At 41.4% G+C, this 17,830-nt stretch overlaps 1 protein-coding gene across 1 annotated transcript in view; it reads left to right on the forward strand.

Annotated features, from left to right (window-relative positions):
• Positions 1 to 2,116: 2,116 nt before the first annotated feature.
• Positions 2,117 to 17,830, forward strand: part of mxd3 (MAX dimerization protein 3) — a 39,877-nt gene continuing 24,163 nt past the window's right edge. The window contains exon 1 of the mRNA XM_039012008.1: positions 2,117 to 2,126. Coding sequence (XP_038867936.1) covers positions 2,117 to 2,126 — 10 coding nt within the window. The remainder of the gene's footprint in view (positions 2,127 to 17,830) is intronic.

Genomic DNA, 17,830 nt, shown 5'->3' on the forward strand with positions numbered 1-17,830 from the left:
CTTGACCAGTCTGAACCAGTCAGCGTTGGAAGGATATGGATATTCACACTTGCTAACATTTCTTAACACCTTGTCCACTGTTCTCATTCTCACCCCATGCTCCTTATCCATGTGAAGGAAGGGTAATGTGCAGTAGACCTCATCCACGTAAAGGAAGGGCAATGTGTAGTAGAGCTCATCCATGTAAAGGAAGGGTAATGCGCAGTAGACCTCATCCATATAAAGGAAGGGCAATGTGTAGTAGAGCTCATCCATGTAAAGGAAGGGTAATGCGCAGTAGACCTCATCCATGTAAAGGAAGGGCAATACGCAGTAGACCTCATCCATGTAAAGGAAGGGCAATGTGTAGTAGAGCTCATCCATGTAAAGGAATGGTAATGCGCAGTAGACCTCATCCATGTAAAGGAAGGGCAATGCGCCGTAGACCTCATCCATGTGAAGGAAGGGCAATGTGCAGTAGACCTCATCCACGTAAACGAAGGGCAATGTGCAGAAGACCTCATCCACGTAAAGGAAGGGCAATGTGCAGAAGACCTCATCCACGTAAAGGAAGGGCAATGTGCAGTAGACCTCATCCACGTAAAGGAAAAGCAATGTGCAGTAGACCTCATCCATGTGAAGGAAGGGCAATGTGCAGTAGACCTCATCCACGTAAAGGAAGGGCAATGTGCAGAAGACCTCATCCACATAAAGGAAGGGCAATGTGCAGTAGACCTCATCCACATAAAGGAAAAGCAATGTGCAGTAGACCTCATCCATGTGAAGGAAGGGCAATGTGCAGTAGAGCTCATCCATTTATAGGAAGGGCAATGTGTAGTAGAGCTCATCCATTTAAAGGAAGGGCAATTTGCAGTAGAGCTCATCCATTTATAGGAAGGGCAATTTGCAGTAGAGCTCATCCATTTATAGGAAGGGCAATTTGCAGTAGAGCTCATCCATTTATAGGAAGGGCAATGTGTAGTAGACCTCATCCATTTATAGGAAGGGCAATGTGCAGTAGACCTCATCCATGTAAAGGAAGGGCAATGTGCAGTAGACCTCATCCATGTGAAGGAAGGGCAATGTGCAGTAGACCTCATCCATTTATAGGAAGGGCAATGTGCAGTAGACCTCATCCATGTAAAGGAAGGGCAATTGGCAGTAGACCTCATCCATGTAAAGGAAGGGCAATGTGCAGTAAACCTCATCCATTTATAGGAAGGGCAATGTGCAGTAGAGCTCAGAATTGGTCTTCATTTAGTTGGTGTTTTGTTGTGAATACCTATGTCTTCCAAAGAACAGCCACACATTCAATTGGAACTGAAAAGAGGCAGCCACATTTTCAGCTTCTACTGGATATTGGATATTGAATAGCCATCAATATCTTAGTAAAAGCTTTACCTATTTGCTGGACTTGGTTCAATGGGAATAGCTGTTGTTGTTGTCTTCAGCAGTCTGTCAGTGTGAGTGAGACAGCTTACAGACACTGTCTGCATCCTCTATGCCTCTTCACTGTGTCCAACACCCCAACATGACCTAGAGAAAGAAACACATTTAATCACTTCCACACCATACACCATGGGCATACACACTGTATGAATGACAGTGAGTTACAGAGTTATGTTTGTGTCGTGGGTTGTTTCAGACTATTTCTCCTAATAAAAACTTATCATGGTCTCTCTTCCTCTCTCCTTGATAGTCGTTTATTAACAACCTGCTGGATGGAAGCCATTCCACACAAATGCCTCATTTCCAACAAAGACGAAAGCACACGGGGAGAGAAGATACATGAACTGTTTTTGTAGTTATAGCACAACAATCATTTACCTATTTGAATACAGAGATGTTAGCTGCAAAGACTCTTGTTCAGGTCATTTCCTACAGAGAAATATTTAAACTCTTTGCAAACAATCATGCTCATCCTTCTTGCTGTGCTGCTGCCAAGGGGGACGTGAGCGCAGGCTGGTGACAGAGTGAGTGGTGTGTGATGGTGCTATCGTCAGCAGGCCTGAGCCACAGATCACTACATTGGAGGCAGCAGCTCTCTGGCACACAGGAGTTAGTCACGATTAATGAAGACACTGCGAGTGACTCCTGAGGTTGGCTGAACATGGAATGCAGAATGTGGAACACGAGAATGCCATATGGTATCATTGCCACTGACATCCCGATTCGGGAACCACTGGGCTGAGGTAGAGAGGAGATTTAACTAGAGCTACACACACTCAATACATACATTTAGCCACACACAGATACAACACAGATACAACACAGATACAACACAGATAGTCACACAGATACTCACACAGATACAACACAGATACAACACAGATAGTCACACAGATACAACACAGATACTCACACAGATACAACACAGATACAACACAGATACTCACACAGATACAACACAGATACAACACAGATACTCACACACAGATACAACACAGATACAACACAGATACAACACAGATACAACACAGATACAATACAGATACAACACAGATACAACACAGATACAACACAGATACTCACACAGATACAACACAGATACAACACAGATACTCACACAGATACAACACAGATACAACACAGAAACAACACAGATACTCACACACAGATACAACACAGATACAACACAGATACAACACAGATACAACACAGATACAACACAGATACTCACACACAGATACAACACAGATACAACACAGATACAACACAGATACAACACAGATACAACACAGATAGTCACACAGATACAACACAGATACTCACACACAGATACAACACAGATACAACACAGATACAACACAGATACAACACAGATACTCACACACAGATACAACACAGATACAACACAGATACAACACAGGTACAACACAGATACTCACACACAGATACAACACAGATACAACACAGATACAACACAGGTACAACACAGATACTCACACACAGATACAACACAGATACAACACAGATACAACACAGATACAACACAGATACTCACACACAGATACAACACAGATACAACACAGATACAACACAGATACAACACAGATACAAAACAGATACAACACAGATACTCACACACAGATACAACACAGATACAACACAGATACAACACAGATACAACACAGATACAACACAGATACAACACACAGGTGCAGTTGTAGGCTTAGACATTTGTTAAAGGTTTAATGCAGCCGTTTTTATCTCAATATCAAATTATTTCTGGGTAACATTGAAGTACCTTACTGTGATGGTTTTAACTAAAATGGTAAAAGAAAAAACATAACTTCTTTGTAAAGGGCAAATTCTCAAGCAATCATTTAGCTAGGACTGTCTGGGACTGGTCTAAGTGGGGAGGGGACAACAGAAACTTAGCTGTTATTGGCAGAGAGGTTTGGAACTCTCTTTATTATTGGTCTATTAACTATTTCACCGCATAGTGATGTCACCATGAAAGGCCAAATCTCCATCACACCAAAATAGGCTGGAATTTCAGGCAGTCTTTTCAAACAGCTCTTACACTAAAAGGGCATTACCATCATTTTCACAATTTCACAGTATTATTCCAACCTCAAAGCATGTTTTTGACCACACTGGGCCTTTAACAACATAATACGACAACAAGGGAACGGAAACATATCAAAACATACAAGTTTGCAATAACTCCACATAGAAAAACCTTCAGCTTAGAATCCCCCACTGATGCCACAGAAGATGAATAATGTTCTGATCCTCCCAACCAAGACCCTAGCTATATCTACATTTACATTTGACATGTTAGTCATTTAGCAGACACTCTTATTCAGAGTGACTTACATTGGTGCACTCATCTTCAGACATCGAGGTGAGGCAACAACATCACAATCGTAGCAGGTACATTTTCCCTCAACAAAGTAGTTATCAGCAAAGTCAGTGCTAGTCCTCTATCTCTCCATCCCCCTCTCTGTCTCTCCATCCAAGCCCCCTCTCTATCTCTCCATCCAAGCCCCCTCTCTATCTCTCCATCCAAGCCCCCTCTATCTCTCCATCCCCCTCTATCTCTCCATCCAAGCCCCCTCTCTATCTCTCCATCCAAGCCCCCTCTCTATCTCTCCATCCAAGCCCCCTCTCTGTCTCTCCATCCAAGCCCCCTCTATCTCTCCATCCAAGCCCCCCCTCTATCTCTCCATCCAAGCCCCCTCTCTATCTCTCCATCCAAGCCCCCTCTCTATCTCTCCATCCAAGCCCCCTCTATCTCTCCATCCAAGCCCCCTCTCTATCTCTCTATCCAAGCCCCCTCTCTATCTCTCCATCCCCCTCTCTGTCTCTCCATCCAAGCCCCCTCTATCTCTCCATCCCCCTCTATCTCTCCATCCAAGCCCCCTCTCTATCTCTCCATCCAAGCCCCCTCTCTATCTCTCCATCCAAGCCCCATCTCTATCTCTCCATCCAAGCCCCTCTCTATCTCTCCACCCAAGCCCCCTCTCTATCTCTCCACCCAAGCCCCCTCTCTATCTCTCCATCCAAGCCCCCTCTCTATCTCTCCACCCAAGCCCCCTCTCTATCTCTCCATCCAAGCCCCCTCTCTATTTCTCCATCCAAGCCCCCTCTCTATCTCTCCACCCAAGCCCCCTCTCTGTCTCTCAAATCAAATCAAATGCTATTGGTCATATACACATGGTTAGCAGAGTTTAATGCGATTGTAGCAAATTGCTTGTGCTTCTAGTTCCGACAGTGCAGTAATATCTAACAAGCAATCTAACAATTTCCAAACAACTACCTAATACACACAAATCTAAAGGGGTGAATGAGAATATGTGGATATAATTATATGGATGATGGCCGAGCGGCATAGGCAAAGTGCAATAGATGGTATAAAATACAGTATATACATATGATATGAGTAATGGAAGATATGTAAACATCGTTAAAGTGGCATTATTTAAAGTCGCATTGTTTAAAGTGACTAGTGATACATTTTTTAAGGTGGCCAGTGTTTGGGTCTCAATTTAGGAAACTGCCTCTCTGAGATAGTGATTGCTGTTTAGCAGTCTGATGGCCTTGAGATAGAATATGTTTTTCAGTCTCTCGTCACAGCCTTGCTGCACTTGTACTGACCTCGCCTTCTGGATGGTAGTGGTGTGAACAGGCAGTGGCTCGGGTGGTTGTTGTCCTTGATGATCTTTTTTTAGCCTTCCTGTGACATCGGGTGCTGTAGGTGTCATGGAGGACAGGTAGTTTGCACCCGGTGATGCGTTATGCAGACCGCACCACCCCCTGGAGAGCCTTGCGGTTGAGGGTTGTGCAGTTGCCATACCGGGCTGTGATACAGCCCGACAGGATCCTCTCGATTCTGCATCTGTAAAAGTTTGTCAGGGTTTTGGGTGACAAGCCAAATTTCTTCAGTCTTCTGAGGTTGAAGAGGCGCTGTTGCGCCTGTCTGTGTAGGTGGACCATTTCAGTTTGTCTGTGATATGTACGCCGAGGAACTTAAAACTTTCCACCTTCTCCACTGCTGTCCCATCGATGTGGATGGGGGGGTGCTCCCTCTGCTGTTTCCTGAAGTCCATGATCTTCTCCTTTGTTTTGTTGACGTTGAGTGAGAGGTTGTTTTCCTGACATCACAGTCTGAGGGCCCTCACCTCCTCCCTGTAGGCTGTCTCGTCGTTGTTGGTAATCAAGACTACTACTGTTGTGTCGACTGCAAACTTGACAATTGAGTTGGAGGCGTGCATGGCCACGCAGTCGTGGGTGAATAGGGAGTACATGAGGTGCTGAGCACGCGCCCTTGTGGAGCCCCTGTATTGAGGGTCAGCGAAGTGGAGATGTTTCCTACCTTCACCACCTGGGGGCGGCCCGTCAGGAAGTCCAGGACGCAATTTCACAGGGCGGGGTTAAGACCCAGGGCCTCCAGCTTGATGATGAGCTTGGAGGGTACTGTGGTGTTAAATGCTGAGCTGTAGTCAATGAACAGCAGTCTTACATACAGTAGGTATTCATTTTGTCCAGATGGGATAGGGCAGTGTGCAGTGTGATGGCGATTGCATTGTCTGTGGACCTGTCGGGGCAGTAAATTGAAGTGTGTCTAGGGTGGCCAGTAAGGTGGAGGTGATATGACCCTTGACTAGTCTCTGAAAGCACTTAATGATGACAGAAGGGAGTGCTACGAGCGGTACTCATTTAGTTCAATTATTTTTGCCTTCTGGGTACAGGAACAATGGTGGCCATCTTGAAGCATGTGAGGACAGCAGACTGGGATAGGGAGCGATTGAATATGTCCGTATACACACCAGCCAGCTGGTCTGCACATGCTCTGAGGACACGGCTAGGGACGCCGTCTGGTCCAGCAGCCTTGAAGGGGTTAATCTTGACACTAGGGGGGCGCCATTTCGACCTTGTATAAATTCGTCCCCAAATTAAACTGCCTCGTACTCAATTCTTGCTCGTACAATATGCATATTATTATTACTATTGGATAGAAAACACTCTCTAGTTTCTAAAACCGTTTGAATTATTTCTCTGAGTGAAACAGAACTCATTCTGCAGCACATTTCCTGTCAGGGAGTGAGATTTCAGAAATCGAGGTCCCTGTTCTGAGGTCAGTTTATAAGTCCCCATGTAAGCCATCGGGCTACATGCACTGCATACGTCTTCCTCTAGATGTCAGTAAGCGGGGAGAATTTGAATGGAGTGGATTGCGCAATCTGGGACCCTATATAAGAGCGTGGAACGGAAGTACCGTCCTTTTCAACGGTGCGCCTGGCGCAAGAAGACATCACAATGGCGTCCTGCAAACGCTTTCGTTTTAGTAGTTCTATATCTCCGGTCATGTTTTTATTCGTTATAGGTGTTAAAGACATCATAAGGTAGTTAATTTAAACCGACTTATAGCAGTTTATAGCAGTTTATTGCGATTTTCTGGGATTTCTTTGTCACGCGCTTTCACGAGTTGGACACCTCTCCAGTGGGTGGCTATCGTTAGCTGCTATTTCGACAGGAGAAGAGGACATCTTTCAACCAAAAGACGATTGTTCTGGAGAAAGGACACCTTGCCCAAGATTCTGATGGAAGCTCAGCTAATAGTAAGCAGTCTTTATGCTGTTAATTCGTACTTATGTTGACAAATGTCAAATAATAATTCCGCCATGAATTATGGTGCGGTCTCGCTTTAGCGCACGCTGTATTGCGCAGTAACGTTAATTTAAAAAATCTAACACAGCGATTGCATTAAGAACTAATTTATCTTTCATTTGCTGTCCAACTTGTATTTTTTAGTCAAGTTTATGAATAGTTTTCGATTAGAATAGGTGCCTCTCCAAGATGGCGCCGGACAGATTGCTTGAAGTTTTGGCCACTAATCACATTGTATAACCACGATTTGTGCCGCTAAATATGCACATTTTCGAACAAACTCTATATGCATTGTGTAATATGATGTTATAGGACTGTCATCTGAAGAATTCTGAGAAGGTTAGTGAAAAAATTAATATATTTTGGTGGTTTATACGTTATCGCTATGTTTGGCTTGAATCAATGCTGTTGTGATGTTTGCTATTGTGGTAAGCTAATATAACGCTATATTGTGTTTTCGCTGTAAAACACTTAGAAAATCTGAAATATTGTCTGGATTCACAAGATCTGTGTCTTTCAATTGCTGTACGCTGTGTATTTTTAAGAAATGTTTTATGATGAGTAATTAGGTAATACACGTTGCTCTCTGTAGTTATTCTAGTCGCTTTGGTGAGAGTTGTGATGGTGGCTGCAATGGTAAACTATGATTTATACCTGAAATATGCACATTTTTCTAACAAAACATATGCTATACAATAAATATGTTATCAGACTGTCATCTGATGAAGTTGTTTCTTGGTTAGTGGCTATTTATATCTTTATTTGGTCGAATTTGTGATAGCTACCTATGCAGGAAAAAAATGGTGGAAAAAAAAAGTTGTGTCTTTTGCTATGGTGGTTAGCTAATAGAAATACATATTGTGTCTTCCCTGTAAAACATTTTAAAAATCTGAAATGATGGCTGGATTCACAAGATGTGTATCTTTCATTTTGTGTCTTGGACTTGTGATTTCATGAACATTTTATTATATGATATCCCTGTGGCTTTAGGCTAGGCTATGCTAGTCAGCTTTTTTGATGGGGGGGATCCCGGATCCGGGTTTGTGACTCGTTAGAGTTAAAGTGACTGGTCAGGAAGTTGAGTTACTATTAAACAGCAGTCTGTAGAGCTGGAGAGGAGTATAGCTAGCTGATTGGACTGGAATGAGAGAGAGACTGAGTATCTGCCAGTGATGCTACTCTGTTCTAGCCTGGTCCCAGATCTGTTTGTGCTGTCTAGTCAACTCCTATGGTCATTGTCATGCGTGGTAGCCTGGTCCCAGATCTGTTTGTGCTGTCTAATCAACTCCTATGGTCACTGTCATGCGTGGTAGCCTGGTCCCAGATCTTTTTATGCAGTCTTGCTAACTCCTATGGTCACTGTCATGCGTGGTAGCCTGGTCCCAGATCTTTTTATGCAGTCTTGCTAACTCCTATGGTCACTGTCATGTGTGGTAGCCTGGTCCCAGATCTGTTTGTGCTGTCTAGTCAACTCCTATGGTCACTGTCATGCGTGGTAGCCTGGTCCCAGATCTGTTTGTGCTGGCTAGTCAACTCCTATGGTCACTGTCATGCGTGGTAGCCTGGTCCCAGATCTGTTTGTGCTGTCTAGTCAACTCCTATGGTCATTGTCACACCAAGCTTGGCTAGACAGCCCAAACGGATATTGCACCAGCCTACATCTTGTGGGGCTATATGACCGCTACATTGGTATTGCTGGGACATTGCCCTGACAACTGGGTTGTGTTCAACTACAGGTGATGATCTTAATTTGAGCCAGTTCCCTAGAGCAGGAAAATCAAATCTGACATTTTATTAAAGTGGAAATTAGAAACGCTATTGGATGGATTCAGGCAGCAATGACTCTTATATAAGCAAGCAGCATCTGCTCAGGTAGGAAGCAGCATCTGCTTAGGAAGCAAGCAGAATCTGCTCAGGAAGGAAGCAGCATCTGCTCAGGAAGCAAGCAGAATCTGCTACACAGACACACTCATTCACAAAAACCCAAGCACACACACACGCACGCACGCACGCACGCACGCACGCACGCACGCACGCACGCACGCACGCTTTGGCCCGGGGTAAGTGCCGCCCATTGTACATAAGAATTTTGTTCTAACTGACTTTGCCAAAGTTAATTTAGGTTAAAATAAATTTAAAAATATAACAGAAAGAGACAACTATAGGCATCAGCCTGCTTGTACCATTAATGTATTTTATACTTTATTACTATTCATTTAAGAACCTAATTCTTATTTATCAAGGATGCCTAGGAACAGTGGTGTTAGTGATATTGGTGTCCTAGCTGTAGGCTAGTTGTCTAGTGATATTGGTGTCTAGCTGTAACTATTGTCTAGTGATATTGGTGTCTAGTGATATTGGTGTCTAGTGATATTGGTGTCTAGTGATGATTGGTGTCTAGTGATATGGGTGACTAGCTGTAGCTAGTTGTCTAGTGATATTGGTGTCTAGCTGTAGCTATTGTCTAGTGATATTGGTGTCTAGGTTGTAGGGCTAGTCTGTACTAGTTGTAGTGATTGGTGTCTACTGTAGGCTAGTTGTGCTAGTGTATTGGTGTCTAGCTGTAGACTAGTTGTCTAGTGATATTGGTGTCTAGTGATATTGGTGTCTAGCTTGTAGACTAGTTTCTCTAGTGTAGTAGTTTGTGTGTGCTAGTGAGTATTGTCTGTGTTCTAGTGATATTGTGTCTAGCTGTAGACTAGTGTCTATGTGATTGGTGTCTATTGTAGGATATTGTCTAGTGATATTGGTCTAGCTACTATTGTCGATGGTACTATCTGTAGGCTAGTTGTCTATGATATTGGTAACTAGCTGTAGACTAGTTGTCTAGTGATTTGGTGTCTAGCTGATATTTGGTAGGCTATGTAGGCTAGTTGTCTAGTGATATTGGTGCTAGCTGTGTAGACTAGTTGTCTAGTGATATTGTGTCTAGCTGTAGGCTAGTTGTCTAGTGATAGTATGGTAACTAGCTGTAGCTAGTTTCTAGTGATATTGGTACTAGCTGTAGCTAGTTGTCCTAGTGATATTGGTGTCTAGCTGTAGACTAGTTGGTCTAGGATATTGGTGTCTAGCTTTAGCTAGTTGTCGCTAGTGATATTGGTGTCTAGTGTATGTTCTATGATATTGGTGTCTAGCTGTAGGCTAGTTGGTACTAGTGATATTGGTGTCTAGTGATATTTGTCTATGATATTGTATCTATTAGGCTATTTGTCTATGATATTGGGTCTAGCTGTAGACTATTTGTCTAGTGATATTGGTGTCTAGCTTGTAGGCTAGTTGATCTAGTGATATTTGGTGTCTAGCTGAGTCTAGTTGTCCTATTGTCTATGGTGTCTAGCTGTAGCTATGTCTAGTGATATTGGTGTCGTAGATTTGTCTGGCTAGGTGCTATTGATGTGTGTCTAGTTGGGCTAGCTGTAGGCTAGTTGTCTAGTGATTTGGTGATCACTACTGTAACAGTTTCTAGTGATATTGGTGTCTATGATTTCTTGGTGTCTAGTGATATGTGGTGGTCTAGTGATATTGGTGTCTAAGCTGTAGACTAGGTTCAGTGATTGTGTCTAAGTGAATTGGTGTCTAGCTGTAACTAGTTGATCTAGTGATATTGGTGTCTAGCTGTAGGCTAGTTGTCTAGTTGATATTGGTGTCTAGCTGTAGGCTAGTTTGTCTAGTGATATTGGTGTCTAGCTTAGACTAGTTGTCTAGTGATATTGGTGTCTAGCTGTAGGCTAGTTGTCTTGATATTGTGTCTAGTTGTAGGCTAGTTGTCTAGTGATATTGTCTCTGAGACTAGTTTTGTCTATGTATTGGTGTCTACTGTAGGCTAGTTTGCTAGTGATATTGGTGTCTAGTGATAGTTGTCTGTGATTTCTAGCTGTAGACTAGTTGTCTAGCTGTATATTGGTGTCTAGTCTGTAGAGTCTATTTGGTCTAGTGATATTGGTGGTCTAGCTGTGCTAGGTTGTCTATGATAGTTGGGTCGCTTGTATACTATTGTCTAGTATATTGTGTCTAGCTGTAGGCTATTGTCTAGTGATATTGGTGTCTAAGCTGTAGGCTAGTTGTCTAGTGATATTGGTGTCTATGTTGTAGATCTAGTTGTGCTAGTGATATTGGTGTCTACTGATAGGCTAGTTGTCTAGTGATATTGGTGTCCTAGCTGTAGCTAGTTGTCTATTGTATTGTGTCTAGCTGTAGGCTAGTTGCACTAGTGATTTGGTGTCTAGCTGTAGCTGTTGTCTCTAGTGATATTGGTGTCTAGCTGTAGCATAGTTGCTCTAGTGTATCTTGGTGTCTAGCTGAAGGCTATTTGTCTAGTGTGTATTGGTGTCTAGGCTGTAGGCTGTTGTCCTAGTGATATTGGTGTCTAGCTGTAGACTAGTTGACTAGATATTGGTGTCTAGCTGAAGGCTAGTTGGTCTAGTGATATTGGTGTCTAGTGTAGGCTATTTTCTAGTGTATTGGTGTCTAGCTGTAGACTAGTTGTCTAGTGATATTGGTGTCTAGCTGTGGCTAGTTGTGTCTAGGTGATATTGGTGTCTATGTGATATGTTGTCTAGTGATATTGGTGCTCTAGTGATATTGGTGCTAGTGATATTGGTAGTCTAGTGATATTGGTGTCTAGTGATATTGGTGTCTAGTGATATTGGTGTCTAGTGATATTGGTGTTCTATGATATTGGTGTCTAGTGATGTTGGTGTCTAGTGATATTGGTATCTAGCTGTAGACTAGTTGTCTAGTGTATTGGTTTTTGTCTAGCTGTAGACTAGTTATCTAGTGATATTGGTGTCTAGCTGTATGGCTAGTTGTCTAGTGATATTTGGTGAACTAGCCTGTAGACTAGTTGTCTAGTGATATTGTGTCTAGCTGTAGACTAGTTTGTCATTGATATTGGTGTCTAGCTGTAGGCTAGTTGTCTAGTGATTTGGAGGTGTCCTAGCTGTAGGCTAGTTGTCTAGTGATCTTGGTGTCTAGTGATATTGTTCTAGTGATATGTGTCTAGCTGTAGCTAGTTGTCTAGTGATATTGGTGTCTAGCTGTAGACTAGTTGTCTAGTGATATTGGTGTCTAGCTGTAGCTATTTCTAGTATGTTGGTCTAGTGATATTGGTGTCTAGCTGTAGAACTAGTTTGTCTAGTGATATTGTGTCTAGTATATTGGTGTCTAGTGATATTGGTGTCTAGCGTAGACTAGTTGTCTAGTGATATTGGTTCTAGTGATATTGGTGTCTAGCTGTAGACTAGTTGTCTAGTGATATTGGTGTCTAGCTGAAGGCTAGTTGTCTAGTGATATTGGTGTCTAGCTGTAGACTAGTTGTCTAGTGATATTGGTGTCTAGCTGTAGGCTAGTGTGTCTCAGTGATGTTTGGTGTCTAGTGATATTGGTGTCTAGCTGTAGACTATTTGTCTAGTGATATTTGGTGTCTAGTGATATGGTTGTCTAGTGATATTGGTGTCTAGCTGTAGACTAGTTGTCTAGTGTATGTTGTCTAGCTGTATGCTCGTTAGTCTAGTGATATTGGTGTCTAGCTGTAGACTAGTTGTCTAGTGATATTGGTGTCTAGCTGTGACTATTGTCTAGATATTTGTCTACTGTAGGCTAGTTTCTTGGTTGGGTGTCTAGTGATATTGGTGTCTACTGTAGACTCAGTTGTTCTAGTGATGTTGTGTCTAGCTGTAGGCTAGTTGTCTAGTGATATTGGTGTCTAGTTGAAGGCTATTTGTCTAGTGATTTGGTGTCTAGTGTTATCTATGTTTGGTGTCTAGATAGGCTAGTTGTCTAGTGATATTGGTGTCTAGCTGTATGCTAGTTGTCTGTGATATTGGGTCTACTGTAGGCTAGTTGTCTAGTGATATTGTGTCTAGTGATATGTGGGTCTAGCTGTAGGCTATTGTCTAGTGATATTGGTGTCTAGCTGTAGACTAGTTGTCTAGTGATATTGGTGTTTGTGTACTGTCAGCTAGTTTCTAGTGATATTGGTGTCTAGTTGTAAGGCTAGTGTCTAGTGATGTTGGTGTCTAGTTGTATGGCCTAGTTGTCTATGTATTGGTGTCTAGTGATATTGGTGGCTAAGGTTGGTCAGTGAGTTGGTGTCTAGGCTGTAGACTCGTTTTCTATGATATTGGTGTCTAGACTGTAATGGTAGTTGTCCTAGTGACTAGTGGGTGTCTAGCTGTAGACTAGTTGTCTAGTGATATTGGTGTCTAGCTGTAGGCTAGTTGTCTAGTGATATTGGTTTCTAGCTGTAGACTAGTTTGTCTAGTGAATTATTGGTGTCTAGCTGTAGGCTAGTTGTTATTGATATTGGTGTCTAGCTGTAGGCTAGTTGTCTAGTGATATTGGTGTCGATGATATTGGTGTCTAGCTCTAGGCTAGTTGTCTAGTGATATGGTGTCTAGCTCTAGTCTAGTTGTCTAGTGTATTGGTGTCTAGCTGTAGACTAGTTGTGCTAGTGGATGTTGGTTCTAGCTTAGTTAACTAGTTGTCTAGTGATATTGGTGTCTCTGTAGACTAGTTGTCTAGTGATATTGTAACTAGCTGTAGGCTAGTTGACTAGTGATATTGGTGTCTATGCTGTAGCTAGTTTCTAGTGATATTGGTGTCTAGCTGTAGACTAGTTGTCTAGTGATAGTGGTGTCTAGTTGTTAGGCTAGTTTGTCTAGTGATATTGTTGTCAGCTGTAGGCTAGTTGTCTAGTGATATTGGTGTCTAGCTGTAGGCTAGTTGTCTAGTGATATTGGTGTCTACTGTAGACTAGTTGTCTAGTGATATTGGTGTCTAGCGTTAGGCTAGTGTACTAGTGATATTGGTGTCTAGCTGTAGACTAGTTGTCTATGATATTGGTGTCTAGCTGTAGGCTAGTTGTCTAGTGATATTGGTGTCTAGTGATATTGGTGTCTAGTGATATTGGGTGTCCTAGCTGTGACTAGTTGTCTATTGATATTGGTGTCTAAGCTGTAGGCTAGTTGTCTAGTGATATTGGTGTCTAGCTGTAGACTAGTTTGTCTAGTGATATTGGTGTCTAGCTGTAGGCTAGTTTGTCTAGTGATGTTGGTGTCTAGCTGTAGGCTAGTTGTCTAGTGATATTGGTGTCTAGCTGTAGACTAGTTGTCTAGTATGTTGGTGTCTACTGTAGACTAGTTGTCTAGTGATATTGGTTCTAGTAGCTGCGATATTGGTGTCTACTGAGACTATTGTCTAGTGATATTGGTGTCTAGCTGTAGACTAGTTTCTAGTGATATTGGTGTCTAGCTGTAGACGATGATATGCTAGTGTAGTGTCATAGTGATATTGGTGTCTAGTGATATTGGTGTCTAGTGATATTGGTGTCTAGCTGTAGACTAGTTGTCTAGTGATATTGGTAACTAGCTGTAACTAGTTGTCTAGTGATATTGGAACTAGCTTTAGACTGTTGTCTAGTGATATTGGTGTCTATTGTATTGTGGCTAGTTGTCTAGTGATATTGGTGTCTAGTGATATTGGTGTCTAGCTGTAGACTAGTTGTCTAGGTGATATTGGTGTCTAGCTGTAGACTAGTTGTCTAGTGATATTGGTAACTAGCTGTAGACTAGTTGTCTAGTGATATTGGTGTTCTAGTGATATTGGTGTCCTAGTGATATTGGTGTCTAGCTGTAGACTATTTCAGTGATATTGTGTCTAGCTGTACATAGTTGTTTAGTGATAATTGGTAACTAGCTGTAGGACTAGTTTGCTAGTGATATTGTGTCTAGCTGTAGGCTAGTTGTTCTAGTGATATTGGTGTCTAGCTGTAGACTAGTTGTCTAGTGATATTGGTGTCTAGTTGTAGGCTAGTTGTCTAGTGATATTGGTGCTACTGTAGGCTAGTTGTCTATGATATTGGTGTCTAGCTGTAGGCTAGTTGTCTAGTGATATTGGTGTCTAGCTGTATATAGTTGTCTAGTGATATTGGTGTCTAGCTGTAGGCTAGTTGTGTCTAGTGATATTGGTGTCTAGCTGTAACTATGTTGTCTAGTGATATTGGTGTCTAGCTGTAGCTGTTGTCTAGTGAATGTGTCTAGTGATATGGTGTCTAGTGATATTGTGTCTAGCTGTAGACTAGTTTCTAGTGATATTGGTGTCTAGCTGTAAGGCTAGTTGTCTAGTGATATTGGTGTCTAGCTGTAGACTAGTTGTCTAGTGATATTGGTGTCTAGCTGTAGGCTAGTTGTCTAGTGATGTTGGTGTCTAGCTGTAGGCTAGTTGTCTAGTGATATTGGTGTCTAGCTGTAGACTAGTTGTCTAGTGATGTTGGTGTCTAGCTGTAGGCTAGTTGTCTAGTGATATTGGTGTCTAGCTGTAGACTAGTTGTCTAGTGATGTTGGTGTCTAGTTGTAGACTAGTTGTCTAGTGATATTGGTGTCTAGCTGTAGACTAGTTGTCTAGTGATATTGGTGTCTAGCTGTAGGCTAGTTGTCTAGTGATATTGGTGTCTAGCTGTAGACTAGTTGTCTAGTGATATTGGTGTCTAGCTGTAGACTAGTTGTCTAGTGTATTGGTGTCTAGTTGTCTAGTGAATATTGGTGTCTAGTTGGTCTATAGATTGGTGTCCTAGTGATATGGTGTCTAGCTTAGGCTGGGGTCTAGTGATATTGGTGTTCTAGTGATATTGGTGTCTAAGCTGTAGGCTAGTTGTCCTAGTATATGGTGTCTAGCTGTAGACTAGTTGTCTAGTGATATTGGTGTCTAGCTGTAGGCTAGTTGTCTAGTGATATTGGTGTCTAGTTGTCTAGTGATATTGGTGTCTAGTTGTCTAGTGATATTGGTGTCTAGTGATATTGGTGTCTAGCTGTAGGCTAGTTGTCTAGTGATATTGGTGTCTAGTGATATTGGTGTCTAGCTGTAGGCTAGTTGTCTAGTGATATTGGTGTCTAGCTGTAGGCTAGTTGTCTAGTGATATTGTTGACCATCATCAGCTGATCCAGGAAATAAAACAAATACTGATAGAAAATAAAAAAAGTTAAATAAGTGAACTACTTCTTGTGGCCACTGATTTCACAGAGAACACCAATACCCACGATGCACCTGTAAAAACAATGAGCGCTCTAAACAGCTGACTGACAAAAGCAGACAGTGATACATCAATGTATAAATCTAATGCATTGGAATAAAGGCTATTTTTTAATCAAAGACGCATGGCAAACAAATAGAGAAAATGAGGAAGTACACAGGGATATCTATGCTTTTATAGGAGCTTAGCTGAGGCTGAAATTCAGCACTACTGAGTTCAGTACCGTTCGTCAACAAGGAGATGGTTTGTGCAGCCACATAGAAATAAATGGTTTAAACCAAGACACAGAGGTGTTACTTTCATTTGGAAGCTTGTATTTTCATATTTACCACCGTAAAACATATTTACCACCATATTTACCACCGTAAACCATATTTACCACCGTAAACCATATTTACCACCGTAAAACATATTTACCACCGTAAAACATATTTACCACCATATTTACCACCGTAAACCATATTTACCACCGTAAAACATATTTACCACTGTAAAACATATTTACCACCATATTTACCACCGTAAACCATATTTACCACCGTAAAACATATTTACCACCGTAAAACATATGTACCACCGTAAAACATATTTACCACCGTAAACCATATTTACCAGCGTAAAACATATTTACCACTGTAAAACATATTTACCACCGTAAACCATATTTACCACCATATTTACCACTGTAAAACATATTTACCACCATATTTACCACTGTAAAACATATTTACCACCGTAAAACATATTTACCACCGTAAAACATATTTACCACTGTAAAACATATTTACCACCATATTTACCACTGTAAAACATATTTACCACTGTAAAACATATTTACCACGTAAACATATTACACGTAAAACATATTTACCACCGTAAACTATTTCCACTGTAAAACATATTTACACCGTAAACAATTTTACCACTGTAAAACATATTTACCACCATATTACCACCGTAAAACATATTTACCACCGTAAAACATATTTACCACTGTAAAACATATTTACCACCATATTTCCACTGAAAACATATTTACCACCGTAAAACATATTTACCACTGTAAAACATATTTACCACCGTAAAACATATTTACCACTGTAAAACATATTTACCACCATATTTACCACTGTAAAACATATTTACCACTGTAAAACATATTTACCACCATATTTACCACCGTAAAACATATTTACCACCATATTTACCACCATATTTACCACCGTAAAACATATTTACCACCATATTTACCACTGTAAAACATATTTACCACCATATTTACCACCGTAAAACATATTTACCACTGTAAAACATATTTACCACCGTAAAACATATTTACCACCGTAAAACATATTTACCACTGTAAAACATATTTACCACCGTAAAACATATTTACCACCGTAAAACATATTTACCACTGTAAAACATATTTACCACCGTAAAACATATTTACCACCGTAAAACATATGTACCTGTAAACATTTTACCACCGTAACATATTTCCACCGTAAAACATATTTACCACTGTAAAACATATTTACCACCATATTTACCACTGTAAAACATATTTACCACCGTAAAACATATTTACCACCGTAGACTTTTGATTCAGGGGAGTCCCGCCTGGCTGCCCCGTCATTTGCACCCTGCTCTAACAGCTTTCCACACCAGGATTGTGCAACATTTGCCCATTTCTTATTTTTTTTA

Source organism: Salvelinus namaycush, chromosome 17 (genome assembly GCF_016432855.1).
Source record: "Salvelinus namaycush isolate Seneca chromosome 17, SaNama_1.0, whole genome shotgun sequence".
Classification (NCBI taxonomy): Eukaryota; Metazoa; Chordata; class Actinopteri; order Salmoniformes; family Salmonidae; genus Salvelinus; species Salvelinus namaycush.